General features: G+C 36.4%; 1 protein-coding gene across 1 annotated transcript in view; it reads right to left on the bottom strand.

Annotated features, from left to right (window-relative positions):
- Window positions 1-1,462: 1,462 nt before the first annotated feature.
- The window catches only part of TMTC2 (transmembrane O-mannosyltransferase targeting cadherins 2), a 274,892-nt gene continuing 252,529 nt past the window's right edge, over window positions 1,463-23,825 (bottom strand). The window contains 2 exon segments of the mRNA XM_068401614.1: window positions 1,463-2,013; window positions 22,819-22,882. Of these exon segments, the coding sequence (XP_068257715.1) occupies window positions 1,834-2,013; window positions 22,819-22,882 (244 nt within the window). The 3' untranslated portion in view covers window positions 1,463-1,833.

Here is a 23,825-nt window from a genome sequence, read left to right as displayed (position 1 = left end):
AAATCCAAGTGTAAGGAAAGAATGACCCAGAAGGCAGAGTATAACTCAAGTGTCCCCTTTCCCATTAGGTACACACACTAACCACAAAAAAATGCAAGGAAAACCAAATAAAAAAAATAGCAACACTTACAGACTGTTGTGTTAATGGCAGGTAACATTGCTGCAGTCAAGTAATAAATAAATAAATACAGCAAAGTATTCTTCTCTACAGTTGTGTTGGAATGGTACTCAACAGTTAAAAAGAAAAAAAAAAACCACAAACCAAAAAACCACCAAACCCTTTCAAGGTAATAAAGAGTTTTTAACAGAAGAACCTGAAGAAGCTTCAGTTCAAGGTGCTCTACCACTTTAACATTACATCTACCATTACAAAAAGAACACTGAAGCAGATACTAACAGGTCATTAAATGAAATAGTAAATTTTCTTACAAGCAATAATACTTATTCCAAAGAAAGAAAGCAGTTAACAAATGGACTGGAAAAAACTGACTACAGCTTTGATACACTGCAATTTAAAATAAATTATTTTTGCGTCTAAAAACTGAAGACTAAAACAGTAACTAGGCCAAATCATTCTGAAACAGAAATAAATTGAACCTCAACAAAAGCATATTTAGATATTTGACAGCTCTGCTGCTAGCACACGTCACGATACAAACAGAATGCTAATATTTGGTTAGAATCTGAATAGGTAATATTTTTTTTAAAACACCACCACTGTGAAAAGTAACTGGCAACCACCTTTACAGATTACTCTTGATTTACACTGTTTTAAGAATGATCTAATCCAGGCCCTTCAGTTATTTGCTGGCTTCACCAATATATAACATTCCCTTTTCTCCAAGTTGCTCATGAAGTCTCATTTGTAGCATATCCAAGCACTAATATTTTCAAATCTCACTTGGCTGAGTTATTGCAAAAATATTGTATGCAGAGTCCAGTTTAAAGTTGGACTTAACTGACAACAATGTAAAGAGTCAAACACATTGATCTATAATACCAATTTTTTTTTTCTTAAGATGACAGTCTGAGCACACTCAGTTGGTATCAGGGCAAACATCAGTCTTGCTTATATTGCTAAATCACACCTTTGGACTTTTTTTTTTTTCCATTCTACATACACATCTGATGTAGAATATGGGCAGTTCCTTGCTCATTCTGTCTAGCCCACAGCCATTTGACTGTGAATCTCAAGAAAACTGCATTAAAAATTAACAAGCTGAAATAGTATGCATTTTCTCAGTAAACAATTTTGAATGCTGTCATCTAATCACAAGTGACAGGTTTGAAAAAAAAAATGGGCCACATAAGCTGTGAAATTGGTAAGCAAGTGGTCCTAAAGCGAGATACAGCAGCATTAAGACAAACTGCAAACACACTGAATTTAGTATACTTTTTAATGAGTTACAGTATCAGCAAAATATTTTAACCTACTATTACCACATTTACTCCCATATGGCTTAAGTGTATACTGTACAATTTTCCCTTAGTATTTCTACGACAGTATACATTTCAGGTACCCACCCAAAAGTGAGCAATATGGGATTTGCAACAATTTATCAAATATGCCAAAACACCTTCTCTCAAGTGCTGTGGTTCTAAATATTTTTGTGGGGTAACAAGTCCTTCATGAATATCTCAAAGTCTCCCTTTTTCTATTTATCTAGTAAAAAAAAACTTATGCCAAAAAAGCAGAATAGCTTCTCCTAGCAGCATTTAAGACCTCTGATCCTTGCAGTCAAGTCCAATGAGTTCTCTGATCAGACAACTCTGTGGAAGTTCTAGTTTGTGGTTTTAATCAATTTAAGAAAAAAAAGTTCAGAGTTTTCATCATCATGTTTTGGATGTCTTCAAACCTTGTTTCTCCATGATATTCCACAATTTGCGAAGATTGGACCGAGTGATGACATCATCAGGTTTAAGTTGAAGAGCAAGGAGGTAGTTTTCTTCAGCCTCTTTCAGTTTACCATTCAGATGGAGAATGGCTCCAAGATTCATTAGGGCAGCTGGATACTGGTACAAAAAACAGGGAAGGAGAAATATTAGGAATATTTTCAGTTTTTCTTTTCAGACAATCTTATTCCACTTAAACAAATTATTCCCCTATGTTTGAAGACTTTTCATGGAAGCAATTTAGCAAGTTAAGCAAATAGAGATAACAAGAAAAAGTTTCTGAACAGCTGCTGTGTACTTTGTGCTTTAAACAGGACAAGCTCTGGTGTCTACAGACATAGACTTCTGTCTTTAATGAGAAAACACAGAATTCGTAAAGCTTTACATGTGGTAATGTCAGCACAGCACAGTTTCCAAGAGAAAATTAAAGTAATCCAAGAGTGGATTAAAGACGAATTTAATTTTAATTCAACCCTTTGCCTATAAAGAGTTTATAATCATTGGGAATAATTAACACATTGGAACTCATCTCTTTTTTTCTCTTTGTCTTAATTATAACTAGTAGAAAATACAATCTGTTCTCAGGTTCTAAGGATGTTCAGTGGTCCTAGGATATCCACTTAGATTTAGGCTGTGGCAATTATTTCTTAACAAACAACTGAATAAAATTAACAATGGCGGAAATACATGCTATTTTAACAACGAAGGTATGAAAATTTCATAACAAAACCATTAAAAAGCTTCTTATGTTACTAACAATTTTTCCATCTTTAGCTAAGAGAAAGTGTTTCTTGTTTTTATTTTTTCATCTTTAGATTATTCCGTTATGAAATAATAGGTTGTTCACAATAATTAAACATGCGTGGTTACTGGAGTTAACAAATATTACAAGGGCAGAAAAGCAGATTTATGCAGCTGAGGAGAACAGTCTAACCTACCTTTTTGCAAGTACCTAAGGTATTCACATGTTAGTGAGAGCACAGTAAACCAGTACCTTGTATTTTAAAGACAAAGGGGAAAAAATACTATACAAAGTTCACTATGGTTCTCCCCTTCAGGTCACTATCATTTCCAATGAGCTTCAGGAACACTCACTTTTGAAGTCACATAGTTTTGCCTCAGAGGATAAGTGTTTCAAGACACCAGTCAGCAGTGCTCTGATTGAAGTGTAATACTCAAAATGTGAAGCCACATAGAAACTCACCTTCAGACTACTGGAAGGGGGTATTGGTATGCTATAGAAGCCCTTCAGTGACAATAACTTCAGGAAAATATGGTGGGTAGAAGGCAAAGAAAATATGCACTAGAGTTGGTCTCCCAGACTGATGTGGTAATAGGAAGTCATAAGGATGAGGAAGACTTACCTATGTTCCAAATCTCTCCACTAGCAAGTTAAACTCATTGCTCTTATACTTCTGAATCAAGCTTTAAAAAACCTCCCCATAATTCTTGTGTTCAAAACCTAAATTTTGGGGTGGAAATATTCAGAAAATTCTCTAGTTTTATATCCTACAAATATTTCATATTTTTTCAGCTTCCTTCCTGCTTCCTTTCACCTATTAACATACGCATCACAAAAGCTCATAAATAACTGCGACACATCAAATTTTCGGAACAAGTGGCTTTCAGAGTTTCAAAATCAAGCAAAACAAAATGAGTTCAGCCCTCCCTACCATAAACATCATAATGCTAATGCAGTGGAACCTGAAGATGTTATTTTCAGATTTAATTTTTTTTGCTTTACCTTGACAGATTATTTCTACCACCCCTAAGTCAGTTACTTCATTCTACTAAAATTAAAAAAAAAAAAACAGCTGGATTTTATAAATTTTTCCCAGTTAAATACTCTCCAAAATTTCCTTTTCAGTCATATTCTGTAGAGAGAAGGAAAACTAAGGCCCTGAAGTGTAATCTTTACTATGGACAACACATATCGGCAGCCACATTATCATAGCTCCATCTTTGCAGTGCCAGTCTTGCATACTATTTTATAATGGAATAATACACTCCTTAATTACAGATGTTCTGGGTGTTAATTGAAGTGATGCAAGTGAAGAATGATCGGAAAACAGCTCCACTGTATATGGATGGCTGTCTAAATATCCACATATTTTATTTATTAATTTATTTTTAGACTTGAGATTGTTTGAGAGAACTTTCTCACTCATGAGTAGGACAGTCCATTCCCACTAATTGTGCTCCTTATTTGTCTAAGTAGAGTTTATGAATCAAACAGCTTTTTTTCTTGAGCACAGTTATTGACACAGAACTGTCTTCTCACTTGAAATATAACTATATGCATATGTTTGCATCTAGACAAATCTTACAATGGACAAGGATTAAAAAAACCTTAAACCTAGAAAAACTCATATTAAATAAGACACACATTAAAATGTTCTCAGGGCTAATTCCACAGCATCCACAAACTTATTGTGTGGGAAGTAACATAGTCGTCTCATACAGCTTCCAGAATTCCCTCCATTTCCTTCACAACCCCCTGAAAATATGGTATGTGTATGGTACTAATCAAGAATGTCATATATAGAAGACTCTACGCCTAGCTAAGAAAACTTTTCTGCCACCATGTCTTTAATTTGATATATCATTTCACTAGAGTAAGCAACAAAAACATGTAGAAAAAGAACTAACTGCATGCCTGTTAACTGAAAATGAAATTTTCCAACTTTTACTCATCATTCCTGATTTCCTGGAGACCCAACAAATTTTAGGCCATTAATGCTCTAAACAAATGCATCCATGGAAAATGTGAACTGATAACTCCTTTCACGTGGTGCTGAAAGTTCATTCCAACTCCTTCATGTTTCAAATGAAGAAGTGCACAGGATTTTGGAAAGACTGCTCACTAACTTTCTAGGGTATCAGCCACTCCAATATCTATGGTTTATTGTAACAGTCGCAAGAATTTTGGGTGACTACAAGATTATACACCAGTGCCATCGCTCTCTGACAGCTATAAATGATGGTCTGAGGAAAAGAGAGCAAGACACATTTGCTATAGTTTTTCTTCATATAGACTGTCTTTTATTAAAGACAGCTGATAAAACTTTTCAGTACGTTAACAAAGGCAGTCGGCAGCTACCAGTGCAATAACATGGGACTTGTAGCACTGTATAACAAATGACACCACCTATTACTTCAGAGACTGGAAAGGAGAAACAGGCCTGCTTTCATTTCCTTTTGGAGACAGATGCTTTACATCAAAAGAAGCTGACTGGCATTTCTATCAGGGTTATAAATGCTGTCTTTTATGGTCTATTGGGAATTACTCCCTTTATTAGCATTTTTATCGTGGTGTGTTTGTTTCCTTAGTGTTTTTTTATCAGGGGTGGGGGGAAGTGCTCATGGAGAGGAGGGGAGAGGAATAACAGAGTAGTCAATGAACAACAAAATAGCACAAGGCATGTATTTAGTTGCCTGAGGTGTTTTTGGATTACACTGATGACAATGCTTTCAAACTTTCTCTATACTACCAAAATAAAAGGAGAGCCTTGGGGTACATGTAAATTTTAATGTAAATTAAAGTCCTCTCTAAAATTATAGAACTATGGAATCTCCAAATAATTCAAAATAATTCTGAGTAGTATTTCGGGATTACACTAATGTAACCAAGTACAGTATCGGACCCACAAACAAAATGAATCTTAATGACACAGAAGATGAACTGATTCCTTGTTCATCATCTCTGGCTCCACATATAGCAAATGCCGTATCAGAACAGTCCCAAACAGAAGACAAGTTTGCTCCTATATATGCCTAAGAAGCTATCGAGACAGAAACAAATACAAAAACACTTAATCTAGCTCAGGAATACCTCTTGCATGGCAGACAAGTATGAACAAACAACAGCCCAAACACAAGCAATGAAATCTGAAATTGTTTTCCCCAAAGCTCTACTTACAGATGACCTTCTCTGCTCAACACCACAGAGGCCAGGGCAGCAGATTCTGAGATGAAGTGCATTTTGTTTCTGCCAGGGTACTTTTAAGGAAAATCATGCCAATTTTTACTCCAGTAGAATCACAAGTGCAAGCAACTTCTCAGCCATTTTAAAAGGTCACTGAAAAGATGTTGCCAATATTAGTTTTGCTCTTAATGAATTACTGCAGTGCGTAATCTTGTATATGTTTCAAAACAACCCCAGGACTGTTTAATGAATACTGTAATCAGCGTGGCTAACTCATCAGAAACACAGAGGCTAAGTGTTTTGTTTTAAAATAGTGCAATTAAGGACATTTGTTCTTTTAAGGATTCCTGTTGAGAAAAGTCCATTCTTAAAGAAGAATACAAAATGTCATTCATGTGTGAATATTTCATCCCAGCACTTCTAATTAAATATGGGTGAAGAATTCAGATATTTCTCTGAAGACACATAGGAGGTACAATGACTGAGTAGTGAAGCAGCAGAGTATTAGTTGTAGAATGGCTCACTAAGCATGAGAGCAAAGCATGGTGGACTACTTCATCTTATCAGTGACCATGGGATAATGTTCTGTCATGCCCTTTTTTTATCCTCCTCCAGTGATGGTAAGAATTTTCACTTGAACTTTTATTACTGGTGTTATTGCTGTAGTACAGCATAGTATTTTCTGAAGCAATCAAAAACATCAACAGCTCTTTTTTATCGCTAAACATAACGTGGACAACAGAATCATTTCAGGGGTGGTACTTGCTTTTGACAGACCTCACAATTTTTGAGTAAAACTATGACCTAGGAGATGCTCCAAGATGTAAGTATACTACTTTAAAGCATGGGGGGTGGGCAGAAAAGGTAGAAGGAGAGGCAGGGGAGGGACATGCAGCAAGATGGTTGCTGCCAACTGGATCCTACTCTCTAATGCAATACATTGACAACATTGTAAATTCAGCAGTGACACATGGAAGTAGACCTATTTATAGGAGCGACCTAGTGTTGCCAGATAAGCCAAGTGCCAGTTATTCCTTCCAGAGACTCATGTTTCTGCCTGGTTCTCTACGCTATAACGCTTCTTAAGAACTGCAGTTTGCATATGCTATGTCTGGTATTTTGTTCCAAACAGCACACAAATCACAACTAAGACACTGATCTCCAGTAAGTTGGCTAAGACGACAAGAGTAAATTGTCTAGGAACAGATAACTTGGTACAAAAGCATTCTGGAACAACATGACAGGATGTATAGCAAAATATTATGGATCAGAGAGAATAAAAAAAGCATAAAATTCCGAGTTGAGAGGGATTTCCTGTGTCATCAGCCCAGACAGCAAAGCATTCAGTTCTGCTGGAAAATAAAAAAAATCAGCGCCTTGCAAACTCTTAAAATAGAAGAATGCTCTGCAACTTCTCCTCAGTGACAGTTAAGTACATTATTTAAACTGCAAGTCTGCTCACGAGCAATTTCTGTAAGTATGCTTTTGTGTTTACAACAGCTTTCAGTTTAAATAGTGAAGACAGGAAATGGAGAGAAAAACATTCTCCCTGCAAGTATTAATTTGAATTAACATTGCGAAGAGCACAGTTTCCACGGTTGTATTAGTCAGAAATGGACATAAACATCTCTGCTGTAAAGGGAGCCTGTATCCCAATCTAATTACCTTAAGACTGACTAACATACATAGCTATATAAATCTAACTGACAACAAGCCTAGGCTCTAGAGGGGAGTAGATCCTTGGGTTCAGTCATCATCTTTAAGAAAAACTTTAGCTTTTATTTACTAATATGTCATTAAACAGAAAGAGAGTTCATTTAGTGCTCTATTCCTACTTTGTTCACCAAAGTAACAAATTATTAATCTCCAGGGAAGGTGAACACATTCCAGGAAAAAAAAAAAGGATATAAAAAAAGAAAACACAAATAGATAGATAGAAAAAAAAAGTTTCTGTTGAATACTATTTTTGTAATAGTCTCAGGCTAGGATAATATATCAAGTTAATAAGGCAGAAGAACAGCACGAGTTAATACCTAGTCACCTTAACAACTGATGATACTACATAAAAGTTAGTTCATGTACATTTTTTTAAAATTTTTTATTATTTTACATTTGCATGTTCTCAACTGGACATTCAAAGCAGGTGACGCTTTAACCTGCTTGGTGAAAGGAGAATATACATGGAAATTGTTTGTACGCATCTAATCTTGTGTGCTTTCAAACACTGGAGACTATTGCTAACTACAGGATATGTACATTTAAAACTAGAAATTAAAAGTGAAGGAAGGGGTTTTTACCATTTTTTTATGTTTATGGGTGGCAGATGTGGGAGTTTTTATCCACAAGCATACCGTGAAATTATTCAGTTTGCTTGTAGATTCAGACATCAGCGTCATTAAGGAAACCCACAGCTGTGAGTAGAGGAAGACTTCTAGACTTGGCATGGGAAGGAAGCATCAAGCAGTCTACTTTGATTCTCAAATTATCACATCAATAGGGGACATTTTAGCATCAATGTTGTCCAGCCAGTGGAGATTTTTTTCCTCAACATCTTTTTCATCTTAACCTTCAGAGACTGCTCAGAGTTTTAAAAACAGTTATCCAAAACCAAAGAAGCATTTATAGATATATGTTACATCTCGCTGCTGAAAAGCTATCTACCATTGGCCTTTACATAAATTCAGAGTATACTGTTTTATATACCAGTAAGCTAACAAAAGCATGTGCTACAGCTGGTAAAGGCTGCAGATCATAACAGCTGAAAAAGTCCCACAGAAATGTACTTACATTTGTAATTTCGTGTATCGAGATTTTTTTCCCCAATGGCCACGCATCAGTTGCTTTGATTTATGCTTGAAAAACCTCCTAGTAATCACTCTCAGTTTATGTAGAAACCGTGATGGACATTATTAGATAACATACTTGTATTACCATAATAAAAGCAACGCAGGAACAGACTTTATGAGTATTTAATATTATGGTTATATTAAAAAAAAAACAAATCAAACATTTTCCAAGACTCAAAGTGTTTCTAATTAAACTTCTTAGCTTTCCAGCTCAAATATTTTCATCAGTATAGGATACGATATTCTTATCCAATTTTACTGGCACTTTAGGATTTCAGTAAAAAAAAATCTTCAAATGACTTAATTTTTATTTATAGAAATCCAACTGTGCTCTGATGTCTGCAATTTGATGATTTTAATACATAGCTACGATTATGGTGTAAAACATTTAACAACTTCTTTACTTTATCTAATACGAGTATGCCTTGTGCTAATTAGGAAGACTGTACTCCCAGCAAGTGAGAAACTTGCTGAATAGTAACATAATCTGTACTACCATACTGACAAACAGAAATTGCTCAAAATCTTTCAGCAACAAAATTTTGTCCTATTAAGAAAAAGTAAGGGTGTTTTAAAATGAAATCGAATCTGTTAGTAAATGTATTTTTGCATGAACTTTCTTTCTAAACCTTGGAAACCAGAAAAATGAATAGATTTGTGTTACTGCCTAAAGATAAATCCCACTTTTAATTTAAAAGAAATGTAAAGTTGTTGAAGGCTTATATCATGCACAGTCACTATTAAGACATCTCACAGAAAAAGCATGATACTAGAGCATTACAGGAAACAGGAAAAAAGAAAAGACTAGGAGAAACGTGTAGAGGTGGCACTTGGGGACATGGTTTAGTGGTAGACTTGGCAGTGTTAGGTTTACGGTTGGACTTAATGATCTTAAAGGTCTTTTACAACTTAAATGATTCTATGATTCTATGATTCGTCATTGTAGGATGTTTTCGGATGAATTTTAGCCTTCATTCCACCCCTTCATAGACACGGCTTCTTTTGGCTAACTCTCCCTAGACAACAGAATCAATCATTATTCCTCTATTGGTAATAATTTCACTGGCAAGATAGTACAATTAATATCTATCACATGAAGTGATACAATTTCCATAACAACTTGGTTTATCAATAGTGTCTGAAGGCACTTTCAAATTGGTCCAAAAATGCAACTTCAGCATGTGGAAATGTTACCACGGAAATTTTACAAATAAACTTATTAAATAAATAACAAAACTCTTGAAATTATATATTGTTCAAGGAGCTACATTTTTTTTACAGAGTAGACACAACTGAAAACGCTTAGAAAAAATCTTGTTCACAAATATTTTCTTTTCTGAAATTCCTGCATGGAAAACTTTAAAGTGTTTGCATATCAATCTTCTTTCTTCCCCTTTGTCCTTTTTTCATCTGGCTCCTATCACTTCCGTGCTTGTTGCATAGTGCAAAAAGGCTATGTCTACACTCTGTCTTGACTTCAGTTTTACCCACAGGATTATGAGAGCAGCTGAGAAATTGGTCCTTTTCAAAATTCTGAATTACAGTGTTCCGTGTAATTCATAAGAATTCATGCCTTACCTTTTGGCAGCCAGTAACCTACATGTGTTCCCTATATAGTATTTAGCAATTAAATCTACAGTACGTATTAAAATTATTAACTTCCAGGGTAAGCACAAGGATTTAATTTTGATTCTTGTAGCTTAAATATTTTAAGGCTGTAGTTTCTAAAATTTGGTCTTTTGATCACTAATACTAAGACCACTGGGCACTAATTGCTCACTAGGCTTTTACAAGGTTGTGACTTGTGAAAAAATACAATTACTTTCTGCTAGGGCAGCCTTATTTCCCACATCTGATCAGTGACACATATGCTTACCGTGCTTTGTAAGTAATTAATATCAATAACAGCAAGACACATTCAGTGGTAGATTCACACATCCTACTCTGAAAGGTTGCACTTGAGACTGCATGTCAATAACTGCTGTTTATTGAACAGAAGCTTTCTGTATTCTTCAAACTATGTTTTTAAGAAATGGACACAGGAAGCAACACTGTGAATAATATCTTCCTTTTTAAAAAGGTTTAATTAATTATTTCTAAAGGCACAAGAGGACAACTAATATCTGCAGGACTAGCACCAAGAAATCAAAGTTCAATTCCTGCCTTGGAAATTCAATGTCAAACATTACTCAGTGAAACCAGGTGCTTGCTCCAAATGGCCCCAGGAAAACCCCTCCATGACTGGAGCAAACTATAATCCAGGGCCACTAGAACTGCTAGGCAGTTCTGCAGTCAATAGCTCAGGTTAATTTGCCTTTCATTATATATTTTCACTATACATACCACCTATTCTATATGAACACCACAGGATCCTACAGAAATTAACTATGGGTCCTACCTACCAGCAGTCTTTTTGTTAAAGCTCATTTTTCCCCAAAATCAAAAGGTTTGCCTCCTGTGCAATTTCCATAATCTCTGTTCAGAAAGCATTTTCTTCCTCTATTATGGGTAAAACATCCAATTTGTGAACTAATCGGCAAAAAACTCCATCAAAGCAGCTACCAAAACAGAATTTTTCAAACAGAATTAATGAAGGATCATGTATTGATATTTCAAAAATGATAAAAATTAAGTCTGATAATTTTACGTATATTTAAATGCAGTCAGAATGCGGAGAAATGAAGTAGAACTACTGAGTTACACTAAAACTCCACCAAATAACTGCACCATAAATATATCAGTCATTTACCCCACGGAATCTAAGCGACATAGAGCAAACCTTCATACAGAATTTAATTTAGGGTTTTATCATGGATTTTTGTTTTTACTGTTGTTGTTATATTGGAAAAGATTTCTATTTTCTTTCACATTGTAATTGTTTTCAGTGAGTTTGAGGCAGCCAGGTGCTGAGGTAACTGGCACTGTTACAAACCATAATATCAGATTAATGTTACTTTTACAGGCACACAATCTTTACTGGAACACCTGAAGAATTAGTAAACCTGCCTCAGCTTAGCAATAGAGATGTTCATTATACGGAAGACATGTTTCAAAAGGGTAGGTACCCTTGAATGTATATTTGCTCTCCAGTAAAACTTAGTGTGGTAAATGGAATCATGTAAACGAAACGTGCAGAGCTGACCAGAGGTTCAGAATGTCTCAACAAAAAGGGACTGTTCTTTGGGGGAAATGAAGAGCTATCCGTAGCCCCTCCTCACTGCATCTTCTCATTACCAGACATCTGATCTCTAGACTGTAACTTTCCCAGGGTTCATTCAAACTGCTACTGGAGTTACTCTTAAAGTTAAATTCCAAGAAAATTACTTCAGTCAGACACCTGCCACCCATCCCCTTCCTAGCAGTCTGCAGTTCTCAGGCAGATCTCAGACCAAAACCAGCCTTATTGTAGGGCATTTTTCCTCTATACAATCACCTAGATACACCTGGGGGTGGGGGAGGGTGGGGGAGAATACCAGTTGCATCAAAAACATCTCGTAAAACAGAAACATAAGTTCTCCAGCACTTGTGAGGAAAAAAAATCTAATAGGATATGCAAACCACAATGAAAAATCATTCCTAGAGTGAGAAATACGTCAGAACTATAGATTAGAAAGAAAATTAGGAGTTATTTATTGCAAAATAGCCTACTGAGAATGTACTGTTGCTGGGTTTATTTAATGAGCACTAAAAACATTTCCTTATCAGTTCTAATTGCATAATAAGTTCATTGCATTGTTTCCAGAATCAGCACTAGAATACTCTGTTAGGAAAAACCTTGCTGGATTCTCTTTTAATTGAGTTCAAACAGATGGTTTAATTTCTGAAACGCTAATCTACTGCTGTGAGTTCTACATTTCATGGCACTTTATTTTTGATTGACACTGAGGGCTACATTTACAGGGCAAAGCCAGTCCTGCTCCCTCCAGGAACTGATGCGGGCAGCGCAGTACCCCTTACCATATTACTATCAGACTGACAATCACAATCATCAAGTGCATAGGTTTGTCCATGATACATCATCTTCACTTCCACAATTTCAGCAAAGAGACTGTATCTTTACAAACTATTACCTCTCACCGTCTCAAAGCATTATGATTCCTTTCATTTAAATCAATAGTACAAATCTAGGCTGTGACTTCCTAGTAATTTTGCAAACCTATTTTTTGAATTAATCTGTAAATGAACATCACAGTTGAGTACAAGCACAACTGTTGCACAGTTATTTTCATACTGAAAAGTAATGTAGAAAAAAAAGTTATCTGTCTGCTAAGATGTGGATGAAAAACACTAGATGAAACAAATCTGCACTCCAAGAGACAGGCCTAGTTGATGCCACAGAAAAAGAAATGTGAGGACACTAAGATTTCCATTCAAGTTAATTAAGGTGCAGTCCTACAAAATTTCTGAGTCAAGGTCTTGACAATAAAATAACTCAAGTATTATTTGGTATGAGAATTTCTTCTCTTTGGACAATTTATGACCTATCCATTGAGAATTACAATCGTGTGATGGGATTGGAAGAACAGTGTTCTGTATCTAGGTAGGTGCCTGGAGAGAAAAAGGAACCTATATCTTAATATTTGGGTGATTAACTTCTTTGGAAAAAACACTGAACTAATAATAAATATGTATGATTTTTGTGGAAACAGAGTCTTTTACTTTTTGGAGATTTAGTCACATAAACATTTCGAACACTGTGGGCAATGGAGCCTACAACAGAAAATGGGTGCATAAAACAAAATACTCTGGGGTAATTTTTTTGTGAAGAAAATACTTTATTTGCAGCTCCAAGCTGCACGAGGGATTGCCACCGGACATACCGAAAACCTTATATGACCTATGTTCTAAGTGAATAGTGCATGAATTACCAGATAGTTTATTTCTCTCATATTACATGCTAAGCATAAAATTACTGTTTCAACAGTTCTGATAAGAGTAATCGATGATTTAATAAAGAGCTAAAGGTTAATTAAATTAGAAAAGAGGAGTTAGTATATAGTTGCTTATTTCCAACATTTGTTCCCCCTGTTAAAGGAAAACATGTCTATACATTTTACAGTTCACGAAGATGAATGACTCAGAAAATACCTTACGCCAATAATTAGACTGTGGAAGGATTAATATTTAGGGAAAATTTGTAAACATCTTCATAGCTAAAAATGAAATGAAAAGCACTCCAGACTACCATGACAATGAGTTTCTGTTTTACTTTGCAGAGAGTTTTTGAGTATGCACCTTACTGTTTTAAAAAGTTCACATTAAGAAGAGTTCATAGTTGCTTGTGTAATTTCACTTGAAGAAATCAGGAACTACAAAGCCCAATTCACCTCTCATGTGCAGGAGAAACAGAAGCAAGCCTAAACAAGTGAATGGTGCTACTACAATGCAGTATCTATGTAAACAGAAGAAACTGAAATGTATTTTCCCTTCAGTCATTTAGAACTTTCACAGAAAAAATACTTTTGTATTGATTAGGATATCAATGTACAACAAATTATTCTAGATGGAAAACAAATAACAACTGAAAGGCATTTTAACTCAATTCCAATGCTCACAAATTACACTGAGCCCATCGAGCTCAGATATTTGCATATTTAACTGCTTGTATAATCAGAAGAGTACAAATGAACTCCCCATAATCTAACTCACACAAAAGTGAAGCTGAGAACTGTAATGACATGATTTCCAGCTTTCTCTCATGCATCTTACACAAAGATGGATCACAATATCAAGAACTGGATTTAAATATTTCATAATCACCCAAAAGAATGTTCCATCTTTTTTTTCACAGAGCTGCTACAATGCATGAGAAAACACACCTAGAGTTTTCTGGGGTAAGGCTATAAAATATTCTCATGTTTTCCCAAAGGAAATTCAGTGTTTTCCATAGCTGAGTAAATGGGTTTTCATATTATACAACTCGTCCTGATACTGTGCTTCATTATTACAGGTAAATATCCCCATTCCATAGCCTGTGTTTTTTCTTTGTCCCTGATGGAGATCATAGAGATGGGAAATGCTATATTGGTTTTTTTGTTTGTTTTGTCTGTTGCTTTTTTTAAGGTGAAAGGCACTAATTTCTGCTTAAGTAGGAATACTTTAAGATTCAGAACAACAGCCTGTACACAAGCCTGTCTTGAACCTGACAATTGTGCACGACAGAAAAACGAAATATGTCTTTAAAACATTTAGGACCATGAACAAATATAATTGCAGATATAGAAAGATAGCTTTTTGCTCAAAAAAATAAACACAATTTTCGTCATATAGTTGGATAGAGATGACATATCTGCCTTGCACTTAGCAGCAGACAAGAAGGCTGAACTGCGTATAAGGACCTGGAAGGGGTGAAGGAATAACAACAAAAACAACAACAAGAAAATTGAGCTGGCGGCTCAAATTAGATTTAAAAAGCTTTCCATCTCAGTAGGGGCAGAGAGAGTTCATACATGGACAAACTCTTTACGTGGAGAAGTGTGGCTATTTCTGTGCAAACACTGAAGAGCCTTTCTACCTGAAATGACAGGCAGATCGCATTCAGTTCATACTAATTGTCTTGAATTTTTCCATTCTGCACAACCCTTAGGCTAAGTTAGCCTTCTGCTAGGCAGGCTGAAAAATGTCACAGCTATTCTGGTATCAAATCTCAGAGTCAGTCTTTTATTGCCTGTCAACGGGGAAAGTCTACCCAATTTACAGTAACCAATAAAGCGCACTCTCATGCTTTTGAGATCAGAGAGTGGTGTCCTCTTTTCTCTCAGGGTGTTCCACTATCTCCTCTCCCAGTGGAGCAGATCCATGCCTAAGCCTCCCACCCCTGTATCTGTCTGAAGTCAAACGATTAAAAGTATGCCATCTGGAAATACAGTTCACATCAGTCATGTCTATCTTCTCATTAGGAAGCCATAGCACCCTTTTTAGTCCCTAGAAGTCCTGCATGCACTATAACAATTAGTTCAGTCTTTAGGAAGCAACAGAGCAGGAAGAGAGGAAGAACTGGACCCTGGGAAGCTTTCTTATTCCTCACACCTTCACCAGGAGAAAAGAAAGGACGCATTTTCAGGAGGCCAAGAGTGCTGCTGAGCTGGAAGGAGTCCATAGCCATTCATATCATTGAGGCAGAAAGTTTGGCACACTTGAGAGGAAGCCTTAAACAATGAGAGGCGCAGCAGCAGCTGGTGCTGGTAGTGGGAAGCTGTGCAGCCCTGACACAGGGCAGGAGAAGCTGGGAGCAGCTCGGAGGGCAGGCAGGCAATCAGCAGAAGTTCCACAAGGCCCACTTTTGTATTTTGTGTAAATGAAGACATGAGTAATGGAAGACAACTGAAAAGGTGAATCTTCTGGATGCTAACTACCTAATAATACATCTCTGTGGTCATTCCATGGCACCAATACATAAAGATAAAAGATTGCCATGTGTTCATTACTTTGAATAGACAAGTAAACAGACAGAACATTTTAAAACAAGGATTCTGAACTGGAAAGTGTCATGCTTTACTAGCAATAATAAATGGTGTAAAAATCATATATGTACCATATCTCTAGAGGACCACATCAGCTTTATCTGTACTATGCTCTGTAAAGCAGGAGTGCGATGGCAAGACACTCCAGTTGGGTTTGGATAGCAGGGACTAGGTAGACCTGCTCAAAAGAGCTGCAGAAGCAATAGATTAATCACTGGTGAGGGATCTGCCGTATCCCCGGAGCAGTGTGAGGAGGACATTGGACCCAGTGAAGCGTGAAACAGTGCCAGATTTTGTCAATTGAGGATCAGCTGCAGACAATTTAAGAATCACTGTTAACCCATCCATTACTGCCATCAGCAGCAGAACTAACATAGCAGGAGCTCTTAAAAGTTTTGTGAAAATCCTCCCTGGCAGTAACAGGACATGCCCTTAACAAAGCTGGCAAAATGCATTAAAGCCGTCTCCCTCACAATTACTCCTAGCCTAGTAAAGCTACATGAGAGAATTACTGAATGTTCAGGAGAAAGTCAAATAGGGAAATTTGGCACGGAAACACCTAAGGAAAAAATACATAATAAAGCTGATCTTGGTTACACATGTTTCAAGAAAAAATCCAACGTCTACTTCATTTTTAAAAGATGCATGTACTGTTGGAAGTATATTCATTTTTAGAGATCTTGCCATGAAAAAGACCCATATATTATGAACACTTTTCAGAAGGAGGCACTGAAAGCATGTTATCTATAAGGTGGCTGTAAAAATACAGTCAATTATCTGGAAATCACTAGGATTCTTCATTCAACTGTTAGACAGCTCAAGATAGAGCTTATTGCAAGCCTGGAGCCTTTGACATGAAAACTGTATTCCAGCATTGGGGAAAAAAATAAAAGAGGCACTTGTAGAAACTGCTTTTTAATATGATATTGTGTTAACTGATTACATAAACCCTTCAAGTCAAGAAATGGTTGTCCCCCACATCATGATTAAACCTTCTAGTGGAAGTTGTATTTATTTTGCTTATAGGTACTTTTCTCCTTTCCCCCTCATTCTATGTGTGTGTCTTTATGTATGTTGTTACAGTAAGACATTTAATCAAGCCCTTTTGAAGTGGTAGAGTGGAAACAGCTGTTTCTGACAATGTGCCAATGACATGGGGCTTAAAGCTGTCATGAGCTCCAGATTGCAAGCAGCACTAATATGTGGTGGGGATGGTAGTGACTTGCAGGTCATGGCACCTCCTTGAGGAATGCTTCTAAGCCAATCAGCTCAGGTGGTGGCTCAAAGTCTTAAGGCTCTGGTGAGTTTTCTTTCATTTAATACTCTTGAGGTCATACTTCAAAGCGCCCTTTCTTCTCAAGAGCCATTGGCCATATGTGGGGGTTCTAGAGCAGATTTTTAAAGATTGTCTGCTTCAGGTGCAGATTTAAAAGATTAGAAATGCAGTTCTATTACACAAATGATGTCTTAAAAGTTGAATAAAAGCTGAACCTTAAGTCAATATCTCACACTCTTGTAAAGAATGCCAATTTAAAGAGGGTTTCAGGATGACTGATTTTTCCACAACAAAGTGAGCTTAAAGCTCACATTTAAAGTGCCTAACAACTTGTTAAAACAATTTCCTAGTTTGTGAACATTACAACAGGTAGGGCACCTAGAAACCATCTCTGAATACAGACTTTCCTCAGCAATACTCCCACTCAGAATAACTACTGCATAAACGTCTTGCTGTCCAAGAAACCTACACTTTCACCTCTTCATGCAACTGAATTTGTTAAAATTAGGCTAATGTGATTAACTACTTCCAAGCCAACATTGCTAGAACAAACACATATGTGCTTCTCACTGAGAAGGCTCTAAAATGATTTTGTTTTGATCACGGTGAACACACAATGTGAGAATGCATTTTCTGGAAAGTATTCAAAAAGATCAAGGGGCTAGGGAAGATAATCTCTGTAGGTTACCTATACAGCTGAAAGAGGAAAAGTGAATCCTGTAAGAAATGATTCACAGCAAATAAAAGTAGATTCCTTCTATGAACTGCTTCCTGGATTCCTCTCTCCCCCTTGGCTCTCCAGGGGAAAGTCAACTCTGTGAAGCCTATTTGGAAATAAATAGACATAATCTTGAGAATGCTTGCTTCTTCAGCAAAGTTTAAGACAAATGATTCCCATCTCCACAGCAGCACTACACTCTACAGAAAATACTGCTCTTCTGAAATTTGACTGGAAATTACTTTCATAGAGGATAAATACACACCTACTGCAAATAAGGCCAATCATGAACATTATTAAGAGAACAATTAGGTCTAAATCCGGAATAATAATACTAGCCAGATTTGTTTTCTCTTTGCACTCAAGCTGCATTTCAACTGGTGCTGCTATTGTACCAAAGTGTTTTAATTCTTTTACACTCTGCAGAATGAAGGTGTATCCAAAAGCAAAGATGACATTCACGATGTGGATATACATTTTAACACACATGTGCTGTATTCAGTTGTTCCTTTACTGGGTATAATTTTTTTGAAAATACTTTATTCACTGTAATAAAGCTTTTAGTGGAGAAAATAAATGGTATTTTCAGTATTTTTCAGCCCTCTTAGAATTAGTTCAATGATGAACAAATCACTCCCAATACTACAAAAATAAAATCTTTCTGTTTGCTTTCTTAAAAACAATGGCTTACACGTTTCGGAGAAGTTACATTTCTCCTGTAACTGAATACTGTTTTTCTGGGGATTTTTTCAGCCTCCTTAGTCACAACTTTTATAAGAATAGATTAGTTGAATGAGAAAGTGACTCAGACATAAAGGTATATTGGTTGCTCACTGTTGTGTCCCAGTCTTGAGACACTGAAATAAAAGAAGGCTTGCTTAGGTGACAAATGCAAGACTAGAGACTGCTGTCTGGAAAAAACACTGAAATAGCCAACTAAATAGCTCTGAAAGTCGTAACTCAGATGGCCATTTAAACTGGACTTGGGTGTAGAAAAGCTCAGCAAAGCAGCTTCTGGCATCCTGGGGTGTATTAGAAGGGGTGTGGTTAGTAGGTCAAGAGAGGTTCTCCTCCCCTTCTACTCTGCCCTGGTGAGGCCGCATCTGGAATATTGTCTCCAGTTCTGGGCCCCTCAGTTCAAGGACAGGGAACTGCTAGAGAGAGTCCAGCGCAGAGCCACAAAGATGATTAAGGGAGTGGAACATCTCCCTTATGAGGAGAGGCTGAGGGAGCTGGGTCTCTTTAGCTTGGAGAAGAGGAGACTGAGGGGTGACCTCATTAATGTTTATAAATATATAAAGGGCAAGTGTCATGAGGATGGAGCCAGGCTCTTCTCAGTGACATCCCTTGACAGGACAAGTGGCAACGGGTGCAAGCTGGAACACAGGACGTTCCACATAAATATGAGGAAAATCTTCTTTACAGTGAGGGTAACTGAACACTGGAACAGGCTGCCCAGAGAGGTTGTGGAGTCTCCTTCTCTGGAGACATTCAAAACCCGCCTGGACGCGTTCCTGTGTGACATGATCTAAGTAATCCTGCTCCGGCAGGGGGATTGGACTAGATGATCTTTCGAGGTCCCTTCCAATCCCTAACATTCTGTGATTCTGTGATTCTGTATCCAAAGAGCTTATACATTGGGGAGCAGGTGAGGAAGTACTGCATATGAAGTATTGCTTCATTCCAAAAGCAACAGGAATGGTTGAGAAACCGAAGAAAGGGATGCAAAAGGAAAACAAAGCGAGAATGCTGAGAACAAAATTGTGTCATGAAAGCTCAATGAGAATAAAAAATCACTAACAATCAGTAAAAGTTTGAGTGTGTAGTATTACTGACATCTCTTATTGCTGCTAAGGATGGTACTTTATAGTAGTGATATTAGAGATATTACACAATATCTAAAATCTGTAAAGAAATGGATGTAAGTGAATGGAAATCTGAGTTTTGTTTCAGGCTGCACTAGCTGAAAATCTCTCAGGAGCTAGGCATGGGTCTAATTCCAAAGATAAGTGATAAGTTAGTTGTCTTGGTATAGCGAATAAGAAAGGAGTTGGCGACAGAGAAATGGATCTTCAACTTGGGATGTGGAGCAGTGACTGGGGAACTACAGAAGAAAAAAAAAATCACGCTGAAAAAAAAAAAGCAAAGAGACAGTTCACTTGGGATCCTGATCCAGAATTCACTAATGTCAACAGGTATCATCTCAAGCACCAGAAGGAGGAAAGTTCTTATTAAACAGATGCTTTTAGCACTTAATTGTTCTAGGAACAAGGCTGATCCACCACACAGAATGAGACTTCAGCGCTGCCACAGTATTTGCACTGAAGTAATTTGAGAACAGACCTCTTAGCAACTAACATTAAACAAGTGCACACAAATATACATACAGATATGTGTATATATATGGAACTGTATGTATGCAGGCATCTGTACATTACATCACATCACATTCATACATCTAGTATTTTGAATTTTCTACAAAGAAATGTTTCTAGATCACTAGTGATGGATACAAAAAAATAAAATGAGAAACCTTCAGCAGCATATTTTGCTTAAGGATATTTCTTTAGCATCTTGAATCACATAATTTTTCTGATCCTTCAAATTCATAAAACAGTGAGAGGATACACAGGCTATATCCAAAATAACAAATTAAGCTGTGGGCATTTTCAGGCTGTGAGGATGGTTCCTATGCAGCTCTGGACCAGGCCACTGCAGTCTCTCAGACAGTACCTGGGCACACTCTGAGAAGCTGTTTGGATCAACACTAAAGAATAACCCTGGGTACAGTTAATTTACCAGTACAGTTGTAGCTATGAAGTACATGCGATTTCACTAATTTGCATTCCACACTCCTTTGGAAAGATCGGGAGCTTCTGTGTTATCATGTCTGCATTATATTGCTTACTACCTAGAAAACCTACTTGAGTGGCTTCTTTTCCTCCCACTCTGAAACCATTATGGTAAATTTGAGAGTTCATAGTAAGAAGAAAAGATATGTAATACTACTTCTGGTTTTATTTTCATTCTTGAGAGATTGCCCTTGTACAGTTGTCAGACAGTTGATGCTGGCAGTGCAAACGGATACAACTTCCCCACTCTGCATCATTAAAATATTTTTTAAAAGTCAAGAACCATATGCATACTATGCTTAGCTAGAAAGTTAAACTTTATCATCTTGAACATGAAAGTGAAATTATCTCTTAGAGAAAGCTGAACAGCAGTACCTATTAGATTTTAACGTAAACTAATTTAAGTTAGTTTTCTTCAAAGTTAGAAGAAAGTTGCTACAATAAACTATTCTGATGAACTTATCCTGCAAAAAGGTCTTAATATGCAAAGCTTGTCAGCGATACCTAGAAATACCTAACCTTTATAGTACCACTGCCATGAGCTAGAAGCCCTCAGTTACTTCCAAAGGTCTCTGAGAAACCTCACACATATAATTGTATTCATATATAGTTATATGAGAATAAATATATTTCTGAGAAACACGTTGAGAGTATAATAAACTACAGAAAAAGAAGAGGAACTGTACCAACTTTGAGGCAACTGAGGGAATTCTTTCAAGATTAAGGTATCCACTCAGAAAAAAACAAGAAGTCTTGCATCTGAAAGCATAAGGAGTCACAAAGTCTAAACTGTTATCTCACAAAGTATGAATTAAAGAAATACATAGATTTTTGGAGAATTTTTTTAAGAGATGGTGTGAAAGTGTGTAATTTCATATGAATAAGTCATTTTGATTTTTTTGGATTATATTTTGTTAGCTTGTTTTGAGTTTTACCTGGTGTTGCTTTTGATTCTTAGGTCTGAAAACTTTCAGTTTAAGCCTGTATTTTTAAATTTTTTTTTTTTACTTGGGTATCTTTTTTTTTGACTGAAATTGCTAACTTGTATCCTCAAATATGGCATTATAGACTTCTGGGACAGGCATATGTTCTTGATTTGATTTATTGCCTAGACAAAGTATTAGATATTTAAAATAAATTCTGCTCCATTTATATTCATGAGTGTTTTTTTCCCAAAATGTGAAGGCAATTGAAAAGAAATATAACATTAAGTAAAAACTGGTAAAAAGAAAATATTTTATTTCTTTAGTTCCTAATGCAATAAAACTGGAAATAAGCTTTTCTTTTTAAAAAGGGTCTGTCACATACTCCTACATATTTCTGCTTCAAGGAATGAGTATTTCTTTGCCAATATACAACAACCTCAGATGTAAGTACCTCTGAGGTAAAATCATCTTTAAGCTTGTTGAACAACAATGTTTGCCAGAAGTTCATGACAGAGGAAAAAGCATAAATGTATTATTTAAAATGCCCTGAACAGTGGATCACAGAATATCCTTTCATTCTCTTTTACTAATGAAAATAGATGGAATTAATTAGGAGAGCTTTCCAAACTTAACACATTTAAAGGCAGATAAATAAATCTAAATCTAGAAATCTTTTCCAAGTATGTTAGTCAAGACTTGTTGCTAGAACACTTCACTGGGGTAACCTGAAAGTATAGTGATTGGTTTGACAAATGAACAGGTTTATCGGACTATCCAATAATTAACGATTAAAAGAATATATATAATATAGGCCGAAAGATCAAATGCTCCACCAAGAAGTTCCTCTTCAACACAAAGGGTTCAGCACGGTAGCACGTCCATCAACTTAAGTAATGGGTATCATTAAGAAGGTACTTACATTAGGTCTTAATCCTGCTGCCATTTCATAATACTTCTCAGCTTCTTCATTGAGACTGGCTTGTCTATCAGGACAGAAAAAAAAATATAGTTACTCCTCATTTTCCTTGGGTTAAAAAAGAAACCATACCTAAAGAAGCATAGCTAAAAACAAAATACTGCAACTACTCCCCACTGTTTAAGGATATTACCCTAACAAATGCACAAAACATGTCAATCTAAAAGATTTTTTTGTAGTTCAAAATGTCCATTATTACAAATACTCTTTGCCTACTTTATTTTCTTTTTAGTTCTGAAACAATAGTACACACTGGAGAGAAATGCAGAATGCCAAACATTTATCTGAGGCAAAACCAGAGATGTTGCAGTCTTCATCAGAGGAAAATCTGTCTCATTTTTTGTAATTAGCCATACTTTAACAGTAAATTATGCAGCTGTAGATTATACCATAATGCAGTTCCTTTCTTTGTGCCTCCCCAAGAACTTTATCATTCCAGGAAAACAAAAAAATCAGAGAATGCAATGACTTCTCAAAAATAGGTTTCCATGATTCAGGGAATTAATTCAGAAAAGAGAGTTCTGATTTCAACATCTACATCATATCCCAGGGGAATAAGATGAGTTTCTGGGTGCCTGACGCACTATCACCTCACCTCTTTTTCTTTTCCTTACTAATATAGATGGCATCTACATTCTCCTAGTAGTTTAAGTTTTATTTCTTCGCCTGAGTTTTCAGTTTAATGCCTTCAAATGAAAATGCAGTATGTTGCCAAAGAAATCCAAACACATTTTTGTCTCAACAGGCCCTTTTTATCTCTTCTCTCAAAATCCTCTCTCCCTCTTTTGTCTCCAACTTCTTAATTTGCCTCCAACTATTCATCTTGGCTACTGGCCCAATGAATATCAGTTGATCACATACACGGCATGAGAAAGATGGTAAATATGTAAGAACAACCAAGCAAGACTACCAGGCTGGCTACCTATCTTCTGCTAAAGTTATTTGTTTCT

The sequence above is a fragment of the Nyctibius grandis genome, chromosome 5, assembly GCF_013368605.1.
Source record: "Nyctibius grandis isolate bNycGra1 chromosome 5, bNycGra1.pri, whole genome shotgun sequence".
In the NCBI taxonomy this organism is placed as follows: domain Eukaryota; kingdom Metazoa; phylum Chordata; class Aves; order Nyctibiiformes; family Nyctibiidae; genus Nyctibius; species Nyctibius grandis.
This window is presented reverse-complemented; position numbering and strand designations above follow the sequence as displayed.